General features: G+C 41.9%; 1 protein-coding gene across 1 annotated transcript in view; it reads left to right on the forward strand.

The window, feature by feature from the left end:
* The window catches only part of LRIG1 (leucine rich repeats and immunoglobulin like domains 1), a 110,359-nt gene that overhangs the window by 49,875 nt on the left and 36,885 nt on the right, over positions 1–23,599 (forward strand). The window contains exons 2-4 of the mRNA XM_088473381.1: positions 1,764–1,835; positions 9,700–9,774; positions 21,278–21,415. Of these exons, the coding sequence (XP_088329507.1) occupies positions 1,764–1,835; positions 9,700–9,774; positions 21,278–21,415 (285 nt within the window). The remainder of the gene's footprint in view (positions 1–1,763; positions 1,836–9,699; positions 9,775–21,277; positions 21,416–23,599) is intronic.

Here is a 23,599-nt window from a genome sequence, read left to right on the forward strand (position 1 = left end):
CTGTGGGTCACCACCCACAGGCTATACGAGCGTGCATTTTGATGGCTGCGATGGTCGTGACCATCGCGACCATCGAAACTGCGAGCCGGAGCCTGCGGTTGAGGTTTTCAACCGCAAGCTCCGGAGTGATTTTGGCTCTATCAGAGCCAAAATCACTCCCACTGACATCACTAGTGATGTCAGTGGGCCGGCTTCTGAGGGGAGGCGTTCCCGTGGGAACGCCCCCGTCAGGGAGGCACGCCCCCGGCACGCCTACCAAAGGGGGCGTGCTGTCAATCAACATCGACAGCACGCCCCCTTTGATCAGACACAACAAGCGAAGGACTTTCCTTCGCTCGTCGCGTCTGGCGCATGCGCACGACGGAGCTCCCTCCGTCGTGCGCATGCTCAGTCCAGAACATTGACCCACTTGCGAGCGGACAGCCGCTCGCGAGTGGGTCTGAATCAGGCCCTTAGACACATTTTCGGCAGAAAAGACTCAAGAGGGGATTTTTAGCAAAGATGTATAAGGACACCTTTGTATGTTAACAGGAGCTAGCTTAGGCCATGGCATGCGGCCTGGTAAATGACCTTCGGGGCTTTAAATCTTTATAGGGTAACCAGCTTTAGTAGTCTGTCAGTGAGCTGCCCCTGATTCCAGCAGATGACTAATAACATTGCCTATGTCCTGCATGATGATGGTGGCCTAATGTTCTCAGGGCCTGATTCAGCGCTCGCAAGCGGGTCGATGGTCCCACACTGTGCCGGCTCCGGCGTGGGCATGCGCGAGACCCGGCCAGCGACGGGCACTCTGTCGCTACGGGTCTCGCACCAAAACAGGACGGCTGTCGATTGTGATTGACAGCTCGACCCGTTTTGGAGGCGGGCAGGGAGGGTGCCTGGCCTCCCGAAGGAACGCCTGCCATTTGGGGGCAGCCTCAGTAGTGAGCTTCCGGCTCTATTAGAGCCGGAAGCTCACTGGGGCTTGCGATGGAAGAGATCCTACCACAAGGGTCTCGTCGCAAGCCCGATGGTCGCAACCATCACCTGCCGCTCGCAAAAGCTGTGGGTGGTCACCCACAGCTTAACGGGCGGCCAGGAGGCCGACACAAAAATAATGCCACCCTGATTCAGAGCGAGCGCTCTGAAAGAGCATACGACTCTGAATCAGGGCCTCAGTTCTATCCTATAACATGATACAAGGCTCATTACATACCATAGGCGTCAGCATTAGAATACTACTCTAATCACTTTATTACATGTGCACAGTGAACCTCCTCTGTTGTAAAGCCAGCATTCTTTCCAAGACCAGCCTGTATACAATGTGCACTCTCTGTCTCCTGAAGGTGTCTGCTAACTGATTAGTGTTACAGATGTCTCATTAATTGCCATAATACTTCTAATGCCTGGGAAATCAGACAAATGAGCCTGTCGCAGACTAAATGCTTCAAGATTGATTTGTTTGGCTCTTCAAACCAAAGAAAATAAATGAAAACAAAAGACCGGGTAATGCAGTTTAATTTGCTGATTTAATTACCGGGGAACGTAGCATACAGGGCACTTCATGTATCCTTATAGTGCCTCTGTAATTGGCTTGTTTGCGGAGTTTGAAAAACTGCTTTGCCATTACCTAAGTGCTCTTGTGTAACAGCAGATCGTTTTCCCCATGCGATCCAGAATAATCGTCAGGCAGGTTTCTGCTGACCTCAGTGACTGCCATGTGCTGATTCCGTTGCCTCTCTCACTTTTTTTTATTTTTTTTTATTTTTTTGTCATTTTAACAGAAACCTGAGCCACAACAAGCTGAGGGAGATCGATGCGGCCGCCCTCGTGGAGCTACTGGGGCTACGGGAAGTGTGAGTATTTATTTGAAGCTTTTGAAGCATTTTTAGAGGTCTCTGGTACTTCAGCGGGAGAGTTGTAACAGAACACCCCATCCCTGGGCACTAGCTTCTGTCTGTTCAGTTACATCAGCAGATTTGCTTTTCTTTTTTTTTTTTTTTTACGTCCCTATCTGTCTATTATTTATTGCTCTTTTTGAGTTGTTTTGGCTATGGCAGTGAGGTTCCAGGAGGTCTTTTTAGACCTACTCTAAAGGCGCACATCCCGACATGAAAAAAACGTCTGCATGATTACGACATTGTAATCGTGCAGTCGTTTGCGCCTACACTGAGCGAGCAGTCGTTCAGTGTAGGAAATCAATCATCTGCAAACATGCTGAACCTGACATTATCGTCAGATAGTGCAACATATTTGCCCGATGATAGATGTATAAACGACCAGCGGGAGCGCACATCGCTGATCGTTTTAGACATTTTTCTAAACGATTTTCAAACGATTTGCGAATGATTTTTGAATGATTACGATATCGTTCAATTGCTCAATTTAATCGTCTAGTGGATGTGTGCCTTAATTCCTCACCTGGGCCACTATATTTAAAGAGGAACAATCGTCCTCTTGATTATTACTATACTCACTGTGTGTGTATATGTTTTATGTATGTAGCGTTCCCGCTAGGCTGTTTTAGTGGGGCACGGTTCCCTGACCTCCTTCTGGAGTGCAAAAAGCACCCTGCCCTCCAGAAGGAGGGCAAATAGCGCCCTGCCCTCACAGCCTGCGGGTGCCGTCTTCACCCGCGAGTCGCAGTGTCCCGGTCACCGCCGGAGAATAGACTCGGCGCATGCGCCCGGCATCTATTCTCCCTGTCGGCGCAGCTTTTTGGGCTGCCCGACGTGTCCGTAAGTGCCGGGCACGCCCCCAAGAATGCCGAAAAGGGGATGCGTCTTATAGACACGCCCCCTTTTGAATGGACACACCCCCTTTTCGGGAGCGTGCGCACCTTCAGCGCACACGCGGAAGTGCCCTCTCTAGCTCCGGCGCCTTGCCTGCCACCGGAGCTAGAGTGAAAACTATGTATACATATACTTAGCGGTCAGTTTATTAGGTACAATGGGGTTTATGTATCACGCAGTGAGAAGTTGCCCATAACAACCAATCGGCTCCTACCTATAGTTTTATAGACTGTAATTGATAAATTAATAATTGATGAACATAAAGGTTCTGGAATCATTATACGGAGATTCTGGACCAAGTTGACATGATGGCATAAGGCAGCTGATGCAGATTACTCGATTACATGTTAATTCTGCAAATCTCCTGTTATGCCCCATCCCAAAGGTTTTTGTTATTGGATTAAGATCTGGTGACTGCCATTGGAGAACATTGAACACATTTTTGGAACCTGCTTGAGATGACACGTGCTTTGTGAAATGGCGTGTTATCCTGCGGGATGTAGCCATTAGGAGAGGGGTAGAGGGATTCATATGGTCAGTTGCTTTGCTCAGCTAGGCTATGGCATTTAAACAGTGCTCAATTGGGATTAAGGGGCTTAATGTGTGCCAAGAAATCAGTCCCCACCACATCATTATACCACCCTCAACTTTAACCATTGAAAAAAAAAAAAGGCAGGATGGATTCACGTTTACCCTACCACCTGCATGTGGCGATGTTTTTCCAATATTCAGCTGTCCAGCGTTGGTGAGCCTCTGCACTCGCAGCATCAGTGTTCTGTTCCCAGCTGACAGGAGTGGAGCCCGGTGTCTCCTTCTGTTGCTGCTGTAGCCCATCCACTTCAAGGTTCCAACGTACCACTTTTGTGCCAGACTAAGGGGTCTATTTACTAAGCAGTGTTGGGAGACAGAGTGAAAAGTGATAAGGTACCAGGCAATCAGCTCCTAACTGTCATTTTTCAAACACAGCCTGTGAGATGGCAGTTAGGAGCGGATTGTTCCAACTCAGTTGGAAGGTTTCATAATCATTAGATCAGCCCACAAAATTGTATTTATTTTATTTGTCTTTCCAGTTTGGCCATTTACAACAGTCCTTGCCCCAGTGGAGCTTACAAACTATATTCCCTACCACATGTAAACTCACACACACACACACACACACACTAGGGATAATTTTTTTGTCAGTAGCCTATCAACCTACCACTACCAGTATATTTTTGTTTTGTGGGAGGAAACTGAGAACCCATAGGAAACCCACGCAAGCGATGGGGAGAATATACAAACTCCACACAGTTAGGACCATGGTGGGAATCGAACCCAAAACCTCAGCGCTGTGAGGCAGTAATGCGAAGTATACAGCATCAGTGCAAAATGACTCCCTCCCCGCGTACAAACATCGGGTGCATTTTAGATGACTGTTTTCTCTCAAGAATGCTCTGTCCTGCTGTAAACCCAGTCATTCTCAGTACCTTAAAGAAAAAAAATATATCTAACCTCTATTTTTTGGTCAGATAAGCCCTGGACGGTCATAGCTGTGACTCCTACTGATGTAAAGTAGGAAACCAGTGTTCTTGTTGCTGGGTGCCAAATGACTTAAAGACAATCCTATATAATTCTTCTCTCTATAGCCATACACGGTATGTGAGCGTGGAAGGATCTCTCCCAAATCAAATTGGCTTCAGAGTCCCTGAATTAGGTGTCCCTACGTCTAATGGAAGTAACAGAGAATTCTCTCACCCCCTCCCGTAGTATTCTGTGTTGCTCTCTGTCACTTTCTCTGGTGACTGTGAAACTAATGTCCCTCATGAATTTACGTACTGTAAATGGAGAAAAAATATTGGATATCAGGATTAGGCTCTGTTTCCCATCAATTCAGGCAAGGATTTATTTTAACTCTTTAAGAGCAATGTAATTTACAGTACCAGGTCCCTCCATCCTGTAATACTCTGAGGGGTACATTTAGTAAAGTGAGAGTTTTTAGAAGTGGAGATGTTGCCCATAGCAACCAATCAGATTCTACTTTACATTTAACTAGCACCTTCTAGAGCTAGAATCTGAATGGTTGCTATGGGCAACAGCTCCACTTCTAAAAACTCACTTTAGTAAATTTACCGCTAAGAATATCCAAAAAAGCAAGTGTCCTTTTTGCAAACATAAAAAAAGACAGTATGTTATCTACCATTTATCTCAATAGGCCAATGTTTATTGTGAGAGGGAAAAATATTATTTAAATTTTTTTTTAGTTTTAAGCATTACATATGCTGTTTTTTTTTGCTTTTTGTCTAATTATCTGACACTAACTTCCATTGTCTGTCTCCCTTTCCTTGCTCGCTCTGGGTATCTTTCTCTCTCTCTCTCCAAGGCTTAGTACATCTCCCCCACAGTGAGACAAAGTACCAAGGAATCTGCTCCTAACTGTCATTTTACAGGCTCTCTTCGAACAATTACCGTTAGAAACTGGTTGGTAGTATGGCGTAGATTTATCAAAGCTTGTCGAGAGATAACATGAAGAGATATAGGGCCTTCTCACATCCGTAATACCTCGCAGTCCTGCGTGTACATCGGTAACATAGGAGAACATCGGCCCCTCACACACAATTACAGCAGGTCTGACCTCTGGCAGAAGTTGCGAGTCTCGTCGCACGCAGTGAGTACTCAGGCTGCGTAGGCAATCGCAGTGGTTAATTTATACACGCCCATGCAACGGCGTTCCAACAGACAGGCACGCCTGCGTTTCTGCAAACCACTGTACCCTCACCCCCCCCCCCCCCCAAACACTCACGGCCTGTCACTCACTCTGCGGTGGATTCCACAGTGCATCTGCAATCACAGTGCGATTGCCGCACACGCACGGTGCATGCGCAATACGCAACAATCGGCCGATCTGCGTACGCTGTTTCATTTGCGATCCCTTCTGAATCACGCCCATAGAACCAACCAATCAGTTCCTAACTGCCACTGTATAGACTGTGTTTGAAAAATGACAGGAGCTGATTGGTTGGTGCTCTCTCCAAGGCTTAGCACATCTACCTCTGTGCGTCTGTTCATTTAGAATTCATATAATTCAAATAATACTACAAACCTCTTTGACCGTAAGTTGTGGAAATATTATTTTGTGCACTTTATCTTTCCCCTTAACACTGTGGACCCGATCAGCAAAGCCTGTGCCTAATCCCCGACACTTACACTCATGCGCGTTATTTGGAGATTAGCATTACTTTAATACATCAGCCTGCAAGACACAAATGGTCTACTCTGGGTTTTAACTGTCTCCGTTTTCACTTGACACCAAAAAGGCAGCTGGTCCATAAATATTTTATAGGGGCTATCCCTGCTATTCCATCCTCGGACAGGGTGTCTGTTAACGGGAAGCAGAAATGAAGAATGTTTAGCTAGAATCCATCATGAGCACACCAATAAAACCAATTTATATGGACATGTAGTGTTCCTGGGTAATTCTGCGGTGTACATAGAATGGATGGATCAGCCGAGGATAAGTTCATTACTGATGGATCTGTCATAACACACTACTCTGTATCACTTACAGAAAGGTCTTGTAGCCCAGTACAGTTTTCTTAAAAAAGATTTATATTTGTCTAGAGGTGAGAATCTGTAAAGCAGTCACTCCCTCTGTAATAAACCCCATTGTAGCACCAGCCTCCTTTTTAGCTCTCCACCATTATCTCCTAGGTGCTGTCGGTGTCTTCCCATTGTAGGGGTGGGTAATCTTCAATTAATATTTTGACAGGCTTTCTCTCACCCAGGGACCCCCTTCCATTATTTGGTAGCAGCTGTGGTCAAAGGAGGAAGAACATCAGTACCTCTACCTGTAGACCATCAAAGTCCTCCCTAGCATTCTGTGGTTCCTGATTGGAGTAGGTGTGTCCTGTCCATTCAAGTGCACCATTATTTATTATGCCTTCCTTCTCTTTTATTTATAGTGCATCACAAAGGGCCCAAAGTGCCGTACATAGTACAGTATATAAAAATATATATTCAGTAACACCTCTATACAAATACAGTTAATGTAACTAGAAAGTCTGCAATGGTTTAGACTGTATCCCAGTTGATGTGTGGAGCAGACAGGTTCAGAGCCACTAATAGCAAAAAGTATACCAAGAGGGAGGTGATGATGACTTAAGGAACAGAAGAGTACATGAAGGAAGTGGGCCACTCTCCTGAGAGCTTACAATCTATACGATAGTGGCAGTCACATGTGTAACACAAAGGGGTGAGTCCATGTGCAGGTATGCCATCGGTTGGTTAGGAGGAGAACTGGTAGTCTTTGATGAAGAAATGGGTTCTAAGAGTTCTCTTGAAGCTTTGAATTGAGGTGGAGAGTCTGATATAGAGAGTGGGTGAGTTCCTGTGGTGGGGAGCAGCGTGGGAGAAGTTCTGGAGGTAGAAGAGGGAAAAGGCAATCAGATGGGCAGGGGCCCTCTTTGTTTCCCCATTAGATTTACCCGGCCAGGTGTTTTCTGCAGTGTTCGATACCTCTCTTTTAAAAACAAGATCATTTGGCTAAACTTAACTACTGTGTATTTTGGTAATATGATGAGGTTACCATATTATTTCACTTGCCAAGTTCTTTGTATCTGGTTTACAATGCAAATAATTTAGATTGTTCATTTAGGTCCCCATTAATATCCTGATGTCCTATACCACAAAATGTGCTTATGTTAGTATGCATGCTCCACCTATATTTTTCTTTAATAAATAAAAGGCCACCACAGAATATCTAGTGGGTGTCTGCTATTTTCTTTGGTTCCTCTCTTTATTTTCATCCCTGGCTCTTGCCACAGAATGTGCACCTTGGGAAAAGTGCGCTCTTGTAAAGTATAATACAAAACTGCTATTTCAGCAACGGTAAGAGGTGCCTCAGGTCCCAGTTTAGAGTTGAGCAGGTAATTGCTTCAGTATGGTGCTTGCGTGGTGGAGAATCGATGAGGGTGGCCACAGACTGAGCCCCCATCTTTCACGGAGCCAGTCGAAAAAATTGTACTGGAATATCTCATCAGATAAACACAAGAGGTAATTAATTTTGTATTTTCGTGTGAAAGTATACCCGTCTGTAAAATAAATAGCCTTTCATAAAGACTTCAAACATGGCACCAAGTAATGAGGGACTAGTTGAGATCCTCATTTATAAAAACACCCCCCTCCCCCCCTCTGTTGTCATTCAGGTTTGGAAAAGCTTGTGTAGCTAAGGAAATAACAAATAAAATAAAAATGGTTTAATAGTCTGGCACATTATATAATAACATTATATAATAGATCACACAAGCAACTTGCTGCAGTACTTGGGCATAGGTCTAATTTGTATATAAACAGGGACGATGGTGATAATTGTGAACACAAATTGATATTGTTTATAGTAACCAATCACGTGTTAGCTTCTCTGGACTGTATTGTAAAATAAGATAGTATATGGTTGCTACGGGTAACAGCATTTACTATACAAAGTGAACTGTGTTTTCATACATGCCTCCCACTGTATATATTTACCATACATTAAGAAACCTTTTGAAGTTTAACGGGTCTATTTACAAAGACTTGGATGGAGATGGCCAATCCGCTCCTAACTGTCACTTTTCAAACACAGCCTGTGACATGCCAGTTAGGAGCTGGTTGGTTGGTACTTTATCTCCATTCACTTTATCTCCATCCAAGGTTTAGTAAATAGACCCCTTAAATCTGGTCTTTAAGGACCACTAAAAGATTAATGTGTAAATTACACTTTAAAATATTCACAGGTGATACGGATCCTCACTTGTGTTTTTTGTGAGGAGACCTGTAAATCATGCACTGTTGATGTTTGTGGAGGATCGGATATCAGAAACTGTTCTAGAGGAAATGCTATACCTTCAACAAGGATGTACTTAGCAGGTGGAGCTATGATGAAGTGGGTTGGGGCAGGAAGTGTAATCTACCTTTTGTTCTAAAGGGCCTATGTACTAAGCCTTGGAGAGAGAGATAAAGGACCAACCAATAAGCTACTAACTGTCATTTTTCAAACAGCCTGTAAAGTGACAGGAGCTGAGTGTTTGGCACTTTCTCTCTCTACATAGACCCCTTAGAGAACTCTGTAATGTTTTGACTAAATGAGTGCTGTGTACAGGCCTGCCATCTTAAATCTGGGGGCGTTCCTTATTCTGGTTATTGAGGTACAATATCACCTCTCTGGCGGCTAGTACACAAAGCAGAGTTCATTTATAGTGGCAAATATGCAAAATTTGCATATACGACTACTACAGAAAGCAGTGCCCACTATGGTGAACGGTATACAAAATGGAGCCCATTGGCAGCACGGCTCTATCAACCATCTGTCCTGTTCTCTCCCCTAAGCCCAGTCCCATTTCTCATGTTACTCTAAGCGACTCCAGGCTGTACCACCCTAAACTGCTGCCTTGTGTTCTGTTGCCCATAGCATAGCAAGCAATCAGATTGTAATTGTCATTTTTCATACGTAAATCTTTGTCCTAGAAGTTTATAGATAAGATTTGTCTAATAGAAGCAAATTGTGGTTTTACATAGATTGCAATTTTACATCACCAGCATTTTTTTTTTCTTTAAGGGTTCTATGTACTAAGCCTTAGAGAGCGAAAAAGTACCAACCATTCAGCTCCTAACTGTCACTTTACAGTCTGGGTTTAAAAAAAAAAAAAAAAAGACAGTTAGGAGCTGATTGGTTGGTACTTTATCTCCGTCCACTTTACTTCTCTCCAAGATTTAGTACATAGACCCCTAAATCAGCTCATTTTCACCATCTGAGTGGTACGTGAGAGCTATATGTCTTCTAGTGCTGTTGTCAATGTATTTGGGTGACTTTTTATCTCTTTTTAAGTGTGTGTGTGTGTATATATATATATATATATATATATATATATATATATATTTATTTAATTGTACTATATATATTTTTATTTTTTAGCCAATTGGGTTACAATGAACTGACTGCTATCCCGTCCCTTGGACCTGCTTCTTCACAAGTTATGAGCCTGTCATTGTAAGTTGAATCCTTATCACACCGCTTTAAAATATTTGATAAAATGTGATTTTGCTTATCAGTGACTTTATGAACCTTTTTCCTACTGTTATACATATGTACAGTATGTATGTAGCTGGCGTAGTAGCAGAGCAAGCAGCACTGACAGACTTCTAGAATCCTTTTGCCATATAGATTGCACTATGAGAAGTAGCGCCACATTCCAGCTTGTGTCTTGTCACCCGCAAATAGCGGAAGCAGCCATGAGAAAGCATTGGTTTAGAACAGTGACATGAAGGAGTCATTTCATTAGGATCCAGTGACTGTGGGGGAGATGTACCAAACACTGGAATACAGATAAAGTACCAACCAATCAGCCTATCGTTTTTCAAACACAGCCTGTAAAGTGACAGGAGCTGATTGGTTGGTACTTTATCTCTTTGACATCACCTGGTCCTAATGAAGAATCAGTAGCCTGCATTTTCATGCATGTCAGCTCAGCTTAGAGAACTGGTGGACACCGATGTTCACAATAAACCCGGTGGAAGATTGGTGTCCGATCATCTCAAACTTTTTAATGCTCAATATTGAAAGAGATGATAAAACGTCAACAATTCATCTATTTTTTCCTATTTATCACCTTCTGAACTGAGACCAGTTATTTGGTATTGTACATTTTTACACTGATTTCTAGTCCAAGGCATCTGTGTCACTGTTTCAGGCAATTGAAAGGCTGCATTCTAATGAGTATTGGTCCAGCCCACAAAATGTCTGCCTCCACAGTGTACAAGTGACAAGTACCTTTAGGTTACTAACTGAGAGGCCGTTTCTGCTATTAAATTTTCTGCCTCCCATCTAAAAACCTGATGCTGTCGGAGCTTAGATCCGGTGACGCATTTCATAATGGCCTGAGTGTTTCATTTAACCGCTGGAGCTTTGATTTGCCTGTGCCGGAAAGTGCTTCTCTTAGTCTACTTTTATTTACTCTAAGTAAGTCACAGAGGTTATTGTTGACTAAACTGGCATTTTATCCGACAGCACTATCGGTCGGCATTTTCTTAGAGGCTGATGCACTCTCCTTCCATTTTTCAGTTTAGATTTACTCACCTGTGTTTACTTTCAAGTGGAAAAAAAAAAAGACTTAACAAATACGGTTGAGGTGACTTGGCACGGTGCTCCATCAATAAAAGTGTTTATATAGCTTGTAGATCTAAGATTGATGGTGGCAAAGGGCCAGATTGGGAAGGTGTAATGTCCTCGCCAATTTCTGGTCTTTCCTGGGTAAACTAAATTTTATCTTCTATTTTTGCATGTGTATAAATTCAATTAAGTTAAATTATAGCATTAATACAAATTGCCTCTAAAGGTGATTGGTAATATTTTTATGTAGTGTCTGAATAGGGCAGTTTTATTTTAAAATGATAGAGTTAAACTTCTTTTGCTAACTGTTCATCTGCTTAGTTCTGTGGTCTACTTGTCACGATGAAGATGCTGGGGGCAGTTGTGTAGGTGGGGTTGGAGGAATGCCGGCCGATGTTGGCCAGATGGAAGGATACAGAGAGTTTTATGCAGGTGGAGGGATGCCGGGGACAAGGTTACCAGATTGTTCCTTTTCATAAGCAACACATGAATTACACAGGTTCTGTGGATGGCTGAGTAATAAGGGTATAACCCTATAAGTCTGTTGTCCACAGAACCTGTGTAATTCATGCGTTGCTTATTAAAGGGACAATCTGGCAACTTTGGCCGGGGATTGTCAGGCAGGTGGAGGGATGCCGGGGATTGTAAAGGTGCGTACACACTAGACGATATTTTACACGATTCGCCAGATTTAGATGCATTGGAACGACAAATCGTGTAAAATATGTACATATCGTGAGTGTCCACTCACGATGCCGATGCGCGTGCCCATGGGTCGTACATTGCATCTTCAGATCTTGCCTACAGCAGGCAAGATCTGCCAATCTCGTACACAACGCGCTGGAAATCGTAAGGCAGCACGATAGATTGAATACTTTTAAGCACCATATCGTGTCCTGGAGTTCCGGGGAGAGTTCAAGGGAAATCGCTCACGATATTGCATCGTGAGCACATCGCCTAGTGTGTAAGCACCTTTAGGCAGGTTATTGTTAGGCAGGTGGTGGAACATGGGGGTAGCTAGGCAGGTGAAGGGATACTGGGGGTAGCTAGGCAGGTAGTGGGACACTAGGGGGTAGCTAGGCAGGTGGAGAGGTGCCGGAGGTAGCTAGGCAGGTGGAGGGATGCTGGGGGTAGCTAGGCAGGTGGAGGGATGCTGGGGGTAGCTAGGCAGGTGGAGGGATGCTGGGGGTAGCTAGGCAGGTGGAGGGATGCTGGGGGTAGCTAGGCAGGTGGAGGGATGCTGGGGGCAGCTAGGCAGGTGGAGGGTTGCTGGGGGTAGTTAGGCAGGTGGAGGGATGCTGGGGGTAGCTAAGCAGGTGGAGGGATGCTGGAGGTAGCTAGGCAGGTGGAGTCTTGCTGGGGGTAGCTAGGCAGGTTGGGGAATGCTGGGGGTAGCTAGGCAGGTGTGAGTAGTAGGCATATTTCTCCATATAAGAACAGCTCAGTTTTATAGTATATGGTCTCTTGAGACTGACACGGTGCCTAGTGGTGGCATAAAACTGCTGCCCAGTAAGAATTTGAAGCCGCCACAAATGGATGTAGATATATAGGAGAGTGGACATCCAACAGATTCTCCTTTCATTGGCACTTATTATATATCTTTATTTTACATTTCAACATTTTAATTAACTGAAAGTTTTTTTTATGTTCTCTTTTCTTTTTAAATACTTACAAAGCATAAGATATATAAAGCTGCTTGAAAAGAGTTGTTCTACTCACATTGCTGTGAAGCCCAGGCCGAATTCCAACAGAGCCTTTCAGAAGGACCTCCTTCTACTTTCCAGATGTTCTTCTATTATATGTTGTGCTTAAAAGAAAGTGGTCAATTAGTTGTCCCCCTGCTATTTCACAAATACGGAGCCATTCAGTGCTGGAGAATTAACGGATAACTACTGGGATTTGGAGAAAATGCATTAAACATTTTTTTTTTAATTTGAGAGTAATGAAAGCACCAGTTTCAATGCAATATGACATCAAGGTGTCTTTTAAAATACTCCCAAGTTTTCTACTAACTAACACTTGTAAAAGAGAATCCTTTCTCTGTCCCAAACAAGGCTAAGCTCCCACTGGTACCCGGCACTCCATTTTCTTTCAGCTGTCAACAGAGAATCACTGTCCCTGAAAGCCACAGAATTAAGAGGCGAAAACAAGTGAAAAGTGTGTTGTTGTTTTTTTTTTAATTAAATCAAATTTTAAAGCTAACTAAGATCCTATTAGCCCAATGCTGGACCACTACATGCTGCATAAAAGTAATCATGTAAAACTTCACTTGTAACTAAACTTGATAAATGGTCAAATGAGGAAAATTAGACAATAACAAAATTATTGAATCTTGATAAATATATATCACCATCGATATTCATTTAATGTGTTACACATATTTCATATTATACAAACATGACGATCTCTCTCTCTCTTTCTGTTGAGGTATCTGTACATTATATCACGAAACCATAACTATAAACACAACACACACAAAAAGCTTAGCCCAGTAATATCTTTGTAGTAAAATACACATTGACAGATATATTGGCCAATATATCTGCTGCCCGTTGGCCAGTGTGTACCCGCGATATGTCGGTGAATGTCGTCGTTCAGGCATATCGCATTGGCTGTGCTGCACAGCCGATGGACAGATATGTCTGCAGACATATCTGTTCATCGGCAAGTGTGTACGTGCGGTCACACACAGCGGCAGCTGCGGGCAGGGGGCCGGGACATGCCCCCCATCCACCGGGACCCGCAGCCAGTCACAGATGATGGCCGTTCAGTGTGTATGAACGACCATCATCTGCAGATATATCTGTATAGTATGTACCCACCTTTAGTTGTCTATTTACAAAGCCTTGTATAGCGATAAAGTGGTTGAAGATAAAGTATCAGCCTGTTCTGGTTTCCATATGCATTAATACAATTATTGGGAACTCCAGTAATTAATAATCGGTAAGAAACCTACTGCCCAGTGCTACAGAGGATTACTAATTATGTATTGAGGAAAAGCCAAACTTTAATGAACCCTCCTTTGGGTGGCTAAGGCAGTGGAAAATAGGATTAGATGGTTCACAAAGGGCGAAGCAGCTTTCTGCAGAGTATTTACTGTTGAAACTAAATCAATAGGTCTACACTGTCACTACAGAGAGTATTAGTCTATTAAAAAATCAATCTGTTTTACTGGCTAATTACTGTCCAGATCAATCCACATTAAATTGTAATTAAACAGACTGAGCGACACGGAAGGATTTTTTCGCTCTGCAGAATGGCTATAGATATGAAAGAATAATTGGGACTCGTACACACAAGTGTTGGGGAACTACTTTTTATTTAATGCGTAGACATAACCGCGTGCTTTAACAGAGCCTTGGCGGCACGGTCATTAGCAAAGCTCTACAAGGAACCTTCCCATAGAACTTCTGTGCTTTATGAAAGCTGCAGTATGTGTGTGAGTCTTAGACACTGTGCAGGAATTTGATGTGCAATTTTATCATTGTGGTTGATAAGGCTCCACAGTGCTCTGCTTTGCTTTACTGTGGGGAAACCAGGGCATCCATTAAACAGGGACACACAAGAAATGACTCGACAGTGTATCATTTCACTCCCTACTCCATAATAGTCCATGGTTGCTCCATAATAGTCCATGGTACACACACAAAAAAAGTGTCTCTTGTTGAAAGTGCACTATTGGGAGGTTTCATTCCCTGTACCAAGATGGCCGCCGGACTTGGCTCCTGCATATGCGCGGCTCCATCTTGTCACTGTGTTGAGTGTCACAGTGGGAAACTTGGCTCCATTCACGATGCCTTCTAGCATCCCTGGTACCAGATACACTCACGGCTGGTGATTTGTAGATCACCCTGCTCGGCTCCATCAAACCAGTGTATAACAGTGAGTACGGCTGCATCTCGAATAACGCCAGTAAAACCACATCCGCTGGTGTGTACTGAAACTCTGCTCCACCTACAAACCAGTACACACACATTTCCAACAACCATGAGGTTCACGGCACTACTACCTAGTTAATTGATAGCGCATTATTTCAGCCTATATAATGTGCATTTCAGTTGTAGAGAAGTACACTTATTATTTAAGTGACATTATATGGTAGCTTTGTTGCACTGTTTTTGATATATATTAGCGCTTGTAAAAACCATTTGATCTTTTGTTACAATCCACTTTTGCTCGTCTCCTTACAATGTAACATACAGTATATATTTCAACATGTCATAGTGCATCCTGTATCCCCTCTCCCAAGCAGCATCTGTCTGTCCCTCGCTTGTTCTCATTATTTGACCCGCATTCGCCAGGCAAGAATTTCAGATTGCAGATCAATCTGTTTTCTGGTTTCAACCCTACTCGTAAACCCTGATCTAACCGCACTAATCCAGAAACAATATTCCTCTAATACATTCTTAATGCCCAAAATCTGTAATCTTTAGTAAAAAAATAACAGAACACAGAATCTAATTATTGGTAACAAAGGCCTTTACCGCATGTTATACATTAGAAACAAACTAGTTTAATCAAGGTTAGTACTTTAGTGGAATTGCTTACATGCGGCACATTTGGTTGCAATTATGGATCTGGCACCTAATCACAGTAATAATGATGCTATTTCCAAAATACTCCTATTGCCCTATATGGTATTTGGGATCCACAATCTGTTTTGAATTATTCAGCAGTGATTCACTTTTACATTCTCTAAAATGCATGTGATAGATATTACTATAAACGCAGGCTCCCCCTAACCCCACATCATGAAGCTCTGAACTCTATATCTATCTCCCTTTACTAGAGATAACTTGTATAGCTAGTGCGATCGCACCTGATTACGCACGCAGTTCAACTGCGATAATATGCTAATTCATTGTGATCGCTATGGCGTCGCAGCACAACATAAGGACGCCCACTTTACCTTACACAGATCCGGAATGTTTAGCAAGACTGTGAAAACATCGGTACAATCGCAGCCTCACGCACACTTGCACAAGCCCTGACCTTACTTCCACGCACGCTATGAGACCTCAGGCTGCGTAGGGCATCACAGTGGCTAATTTATGCACACCCCTGCAACAGCGTTCAAACGCACTGGCACGCCTGCATTTCGCCAACCCCCTCCCGTCACCTCTCACAAATGCCACTTCCTGACGGTCACTCTGTGATAGGTCTGCGTAGGCACTGAGATCGGGAGTGGCTGGTTCTTGCACGGCACTGCGATGCATGCGGAGTACGCAACAATCGGCCGATTATGTGCGTATTAGCAACTGTGATCCAAGCTGAATCATGTCCTATAAAGGGAGTGTCTCCCCTATTTGAAATTAACTGGGATTAGTCTTTGTCTGGTGATGATTTTATTGCAAATAGCACTTTGGCTATACATTGCACAATAAGTGTCGCAGTATGCTTTGTGTCTCACTAAACTGCCAGTTTTTAGCAAAGAACCCCCCCCCCCCCCCGTTCCCCCAACACCTGAACCAGGTAAGAGATGGCACAGGTTTTCCCATTATTGCTGGCATTGCCCTACCACTGTCGAGCTGCGGTGCCCAGCAGTAGAGGACATTGCGGAGTCATTGTACTTCAATATGGCAAATGTTAACTCTCTTTAATTAATTTTTATGGGAATTCTATGGGAGTACGTGTCAGGACAGAAGCTGACCTTTCTACAGTAAGAAAATACAATACAGGTAGAGCACTAGAAAAGATACATTATAATAGTAATGATGCAATCCAGTTTCACTATGTCTCTTATTTTGCACTCTGGTTATCTATGGGGAGCTGTAGTGTAGAAAGTACAATAGCAACCAGTCTGTCTAAAAAGGAATATACATCAGTCGGACAACACAGCAGTGCAGGTTTTCTTGATTGCCTGAGGCAAGAATAGGAAACCTTTTATACATTCCAAGGGCTGAATGTGGGGGCTTCTTAATATAAAAAGTGCTGCACTTTACCATTCATCTTTGTTATTAAATTAACTATAATCGAGGTGAGATACCTATCGGTTAATAACACATTATTGTGTATTTTACTGTAGAGTAAACCAATGTTACAAGATAAAACAAATCGATGTCACAAACTTCTGGGTGACATTAATTTCCACCAGCTTTTGAAAGTTAAGGAAAACCTTGAATCAGGGCAAGTGCCGCCTTTAGTGTGCCAGCTGCCAGTAGAGATGTGCCGTGGCTGCTCCAACTGTTGGTAGTGCCTCCCTAGGCTATAATGTCATAGCCTGTCAATACATGCCGAAGAGGAAAACCATCCCTGCTCCACACATACGGGTTTATTTACTAAGCAGTGTTAGGAGACGGAATGAAAAGTGATAAGGTGCCAGCCAATCAGCTCCCAACTGTCATTTCACAGGCTGTGTTTGAAAAATTACAGTTGGCAACTAATTGGCTGCACCTTATCACTTTCTTATCACTTTTCACTCTGTCTCCTAACATTGCTTAGTAAATAGACCCCATAAAGTGCAGCGTCCGGTGCCTCCTACAACTTTAAGGGGGCACGGGCCGGCCTTGGCTGGAGCTTGAGTAGACCAAAATGCCCATCATAGTCTTGTATAAGGTGTGTTGCTGGCGCTGTATGACCTCCCTGCATTGCGCAAAAGAAGGTCATGTAATGCGCACGTCGGCTGCAACAAAATGTCTCCACCTAATTCAACAAATTGTTTAAAGGTTTTATCGCTTGGGACTAAACCGCTTGGATCATTTTAGTTTCTACTTTTCTATTACAAATGGTATCCAGCTATTTTTATGAGAATGTATTATTGGGCTAGGTGATCGCAGTACTTTAATGTGATCGCCATTAATAGGGTCACCCAATAATTTTTTTGCCCTCAGAGAGAAGAATTTGGCAGCTGTTTTTCTGTTTTTTTTTTTTTTGCCGATCTCTCTCTGGATCAGCACAGCCAGGTCATATGAAAATAGGTTGGACTCCATGGACTACCCCCCTCCCCCTTCCTTCAATCTGGCTAATTATGTAACAAATTATTTAACGACCCCTCAAACTAACAGTCTCTGTGCAGTCCTTCCCCTAAACATGTGTGACATCACAAACGTTTCGTATTAAAATAAAACGCGGCCTCAAGCATTGAAAGTTTCCAGCTCGAGTGACTGAATTATTTTTCCAGCTCTATTTTGACAGCCAGCTCTTGTTTCACGGAAAACACCAGGAAGGTAAAATAAAAGGAAAACTATTTTATCACAAGCCGCCTGGATGGATTTCAAACTCCGATGTCGAGTTTGAGACTCGACGGTGCTAAAGGTGCTTTTACTTTTTATGCTGATATAGAACGTCCAATGACTCAGTTTAAAAAGCTATTTTCAAGCAGTGTCTAATGACTAGCAGACTTCTACATGGAGCTAAGACAAATATGGCTGAGTTTTTATGCCGTTGTAAAATAAATCAATCGCTGGTCGTAACTCCACGATTAATTTTGTTTAGTACTTTTAAAAACTATTCTGCTCTTAAAAGAAAAAAAAAATATAAAAAACCATAACCTTAATAAATATATAATAAATCTCTGGCCCAGTGTTCTTGATTATACCATTTTTAATAATTCTAGTCTTTTATAAAATTACAAACTTTATTTTTTTTTTTTTTTTATAGAGTTGGCTAATCTTTCATTTTCATAGTGAAACACCAATAAACAACAGACAGGGCAAATTAACTATGGAGACTTGAAAAGAAGAAAATATAATAATTGTAATTTTTAATTTACTGTTAAATCCACTTGCTAAAACGGTTTAAGAAGAAAGCGAAGGATTGTAAAATACTTTTTGAGATTGATAAATCTGTAACAACGATTACTGGAGGTTTTTTAAAATCGCCTTGATAAATCGACTACAAGTATGTAAAACATATAAAGGTATTTTATAATTATCCCATAAGGGAAAGTTCCCATAATCCATCAGAGCTTAAAGTGCATCACTTGAGAACGGCCATTTTAATATTCGGTGTAATTCAGCACAGATAAATTAGTTATCAGTACCCTCCAGTGTTTTTCTCATTTACATGTACATCTTCATACATAAACACCAAGGTGATAAAGAAAGGCAAACCTATCCTTCACCTTTTATAGACTGCTGGTGAAAAACGGATAATCATCCTCTCAACAATGTCCTTATTCCAAGTTAGTCCTCAAATATGCTTCATAATGCTGCAAATAGAAGCTGGGTGAAATCTATTTGAGACTTAGGAACCAGATGATAATCTTTTCCAGATCACTTCACTCTTAATATTTCTAAAATGAGATGTGTGTCCACATAGGGGCGTGGCCTAATTACCATAGACCACACCCCCTAAATGAAGTTATTTGGGGGCATGCCCGTATGGCACACCTCCAGTTAACATCAGACTGGGGCAAGCCCAGCACTACGTCAGTAGCTGGGCTGCTCTCCAGCACTCTTCCTGCACTGAATGGATGCTGCATGCATGGACGCGGCATCCATTCTCCCTCTCCGGGGCCGGCACAGTTGCGGCGGTGGTGGTTCCCAACCGCCCGCGGGACACTTCGCCCTGTTGATGGTACAGCGGGGCAGTGGCCGAAAAACAAGACTGTCCCGCTGAAATCAGGAATGGTTGGGAGGGGTGTGCCCTCAATGGGGTGGCGCCCCTATTCGACCTCACTGGTCAAACGTGCCTCGAGCCGGCCCTGCCTTAGATGCTTACTAAAGCGAAACAATGTCACCGTGTAATCTACTATAACAAGTCTCTGCAATGTGCAAATATGCTTCTTTCACAATAAGTTTGATTTACTGTTGCCCTATGTACAATATTCTCCATCATTTAGTACAATCCCAATGGTTATATATTTATTTTTGTAAAACAAACAAATACAAAGCAACTTTAATTTATTAATAATACTGTGCATATTGAAATATAGGCATATCCAGGACCACATATTTGAGGCAATTCTTTAAATCTTGGAAGTAATAAAATAGCTTAAAATTTAAAATAGTATTTTTATTCCAAAGTATTGGTCTTTTTTTAGACTTTTTTTTTTCTCACAGTATGTCCTTTGAGGACTCATTACTTGGTGATCAATTGTCGCAATCAAATTTGTCTCCATTGCTGAAGCTGTAGTGGTTGAGTTATTTACATAGATCTCAGTATTTTGGACTCCAGAAAAATGGCTGCCGCTTGTATAACTCTGTAATGTAGACACATTGTAATGTAGAAGTTAATTCAAATAGGCAATACTTTTATTACCAACTTCCCCTCAATAGAATGAACCTGGCGCTCTAACATGCCACCGGCTTTACTGACCGAGCCAGATTTGTGAATAATGGATGTTCTTTCTCAGCCTGTCCTGTGTGTGTCTATCTGTCCTATGTGTGTTTGTAACATGGGAGAGGTTGAGGACATTGAGCCATAATTTTAGATACTTTTTTAACAGTATTTAGCAAAATAATAAACAAAAAAAAAAGTGCTGTCACTTTTTTTTTTGTATTATATTAAAAAGTGTTAAATAGCATCTAAAAGCAGGGGTAGAATTAATTTAAACCTATCAAAATCCATTAAGCTTTGGGGGCTTGGCGGCCCCCGGCCATTCAAGTACGTTTAGCATAATATCACTTGTAATGTCACACTTTAACCACTGTGTTTTTTTGAGGAGGGGGGTTGTGTACTATTTGTTTTAGGGGTTTATCTGCTTTCACTGATGGTAGGAGCGATCCTTCTAGATTACTGCGCACTGGTTTATATGTTTCGGGCTTCCTGGGTTCATGTATCCAACCACTGCCCTGTACTTGCATTAAATTCCCACCTGAACAAACACATCATCTGCAGCCGGCCTGAGAATTTGTCCAGCTTCCCCGGGGAAGGTCTGACTCAGCAGCATCTTATAGAAGTCACTTTTGTGCTGATAGGAGCATGTTCACTTCCTGTTCGATGAATAAAGTCCAACGGGGCTCAGCAGATCCTCAGGGCTTGTCCACAGATTGCACTGGGGAAAAAAGGTGCAGCAAGTTATACTAAATAGTGGGGGTGTCTCCATGGTTTTAAGCAAGTAATCGTTTTAAGGGATTACATTTTTATCATAGATTGAAACTAACGTGCTGATCTGTGCAGGAACAGTTACTAAATTAAACACCATAATGATTGATCTATAGTTCTCATCTTGGAAAAAGGACACCACTTATGTTGATGTTTGGTTTTAAAATTAGGAGCAAAATCTCGGTACCCCTCCACCCAGAGACCCATATACTTGATCTTAACAGACATTATGATCATTTGATCGCTTATTTTATGTTTTAAAATTACTGGGCACTGGCTGCGATAACAGGAGCCGTCTTACTCTTAACACTACCAGAATTCCCAGAGGAGAGAGTGTTACTGTGCAAGGCCTGATTGTGGTCCCTCATTATGATGAGATCATCTTCCTTTCTTGCAGGCACCACAATAAGATTCGGAGTATAGAGCAAAATGAGCTGACTGAATACACTGCACTGGAGACCTTGGATCTGAGTTCAAATGAAATAACGAAAATTCACAATGGTTCATTTCCTTTACGACTGCGTATAAAGGAGCTGTAAGTAATGTGACCTCACGGGAATTGTCAGATCTTTGCTACCCACAGGTCTGTGAGAAAAGGGCCATTGACTTGGCGCAACTTCCATATTTTTGGAGTCCTGTTGAGCTGGATGTTTGGGTAACTTACATCTATTATTCTGCATCCTCTTCATACCAACAAGACGGAGACAACACTCTTTCCCAGCTACAGATTAAATATGAGTAATAATGAGCAGAAGTAAAATGCTAATTACAGTTTCTCCAATGTAGTTTCAAGTAAATAAAATACATTTTGTGTGTATATATATATATATATATATATATATATATATATATATATACATACATACATACAATCACAAACCCTCAATGCGCTACTAATACAGATATTTTAAAAATAGATATTTTAAAAAAGAGAAATGAAAGCTGCTCCTCCTGTACGATCCTTGCCAGATTGGATCTAAAGATAAAACATAAAAACAAAACAAGAGGGCGCTAATAGTGTAGTATTTTTTAGACACTGAGTATTTTCAACAATAAATAATGTGCGTACATTTAATTTTGTATATTTACGTTTATCATAATTCCAATCAATGAAATGATGAGTCAGGACACAGTTTTCATAGGATATCCAGAACTTTGCCCAGCATCAAAAAACAAAAACCAGAAGAAGATCATAGGGTAGTATATCAAAACGTTATAATTCACAAGATATGGTTAGAGACACGTACAAGATAAAAACTTGGTCTATAACATATCAATCAAGCATGATTCACCCAAAGCCAGGAGTCCAACGCAATCCCACTGAATGGTACCAAATTCAGATGGTTTCCGTAATGCTGCCTCCAAGGTGTGAGCTCGAATGAATGTAACCAGGAACCGCCAACGCGTTTCGTTTGTAAACAAACTTCCTCATGTTATCGCATGTGGGGGCATGTAGCAGGACAAGAGGGGTGGCACTCCCGGACTTCAAAACAAACTCATCAAGCAGGCTGTTATAAGCAACATTTCGGTTTTATTCAATACCAGTCATCACGCATATTATATCATACTTGCCAACTCTCCCTGATTGTCAGGGAGACTCCCTGAAATAGTAGCAATCTCCCTGACTGCCTGAAAAGCCTAGCAATCTCCCTGATTTCACATTACCCCCATTATGAAGATGTTAGATATAAAAACAAACAGAAATATTTACATTCAAAGTGGATCATTAGTATGATTTCCCTGCATTGGTTATAAGGAACAATGATCCCTATGGCTACATGCATTTTCTGAAAAGTATCAGTGTGTTTCCATCAAAAAATAGATCGTACCAACTGCTTTGGGGCTCATTTACATTTGGATGTAAGTCCATTTTATGACGTGCCCCTCAGATGTAGCAGTACATGGCCCACTTTACCAAAAGTAGGCAAGCTTGATTAAATAAATAAATAAATATATACATAAATATATACATCTATATATATATATATTTATATATATATATATATATATATATATATACACATTCATACATAATACAGTGCTATTTTGCTATTTTTCAGCAGGAACTCCGTTCCTGAGCCTCTCATTAACTATGATGTAATGTCCGGGGCCAAAATGTATTTTCCATAAGATAAGTTTTATTTTAAGGTCCCTTTTGAGTGCGTTCTATTCTACATGCTAAATATGCGTACATATAATATATATTTGTTTTTTATAGCTCCACCCCCAGTTCCTGAACCTATTTTTCCAGAAAAATAGCCCTGCGTTTATGTGTGTGTCTATATAATATATATATGCGCAATAAAATGAGAGCGCACATATGAGCATGATGTCAAAAAGATTCCTTTAGTAAAGAAGCTCACATACATCTAAAAAAGCATTGTAGAACACAATCACTAAGCCAATTAGTGTTACCTAGTGGCTAAGTGATTGTGTTCTACAATGATTTTTTAGATGTATGTGAGCTTTTTTTATTATAGTAAAGTCTTTTTGACATTCTGCTCATATGTGCACGCTCTCGCTTTATTGCATGAATCGGACCCTGTTGCCCTTGGTTACGGGCTTGTTTGAAGAGGCTGCACTAACATCTTGCACCAATGCTATGGGATCAGACTGTTTCTCTTTTGGACTGAGAAGACTTTGTTGCGCATGTCCTGAAATCCTTCGAGATAGATATATATATTATAAAAAAAATCAGGTCAGGGGGATGGGAGGAACA

This window comes from Taudactylus pleione, unplaced genomic scaffold, assembly GCF_031769625.1.
Source record: "Taudactylus pleione unplaced genomic scaffold, aTauple2 ptg000135l, whole genome shotgun sequence".
NCBI lineage: Eukaryota > Metazoa > Chordata > Amphibia > Anura > Myobatrachidae > Taudactylus > Taudactylus pleione.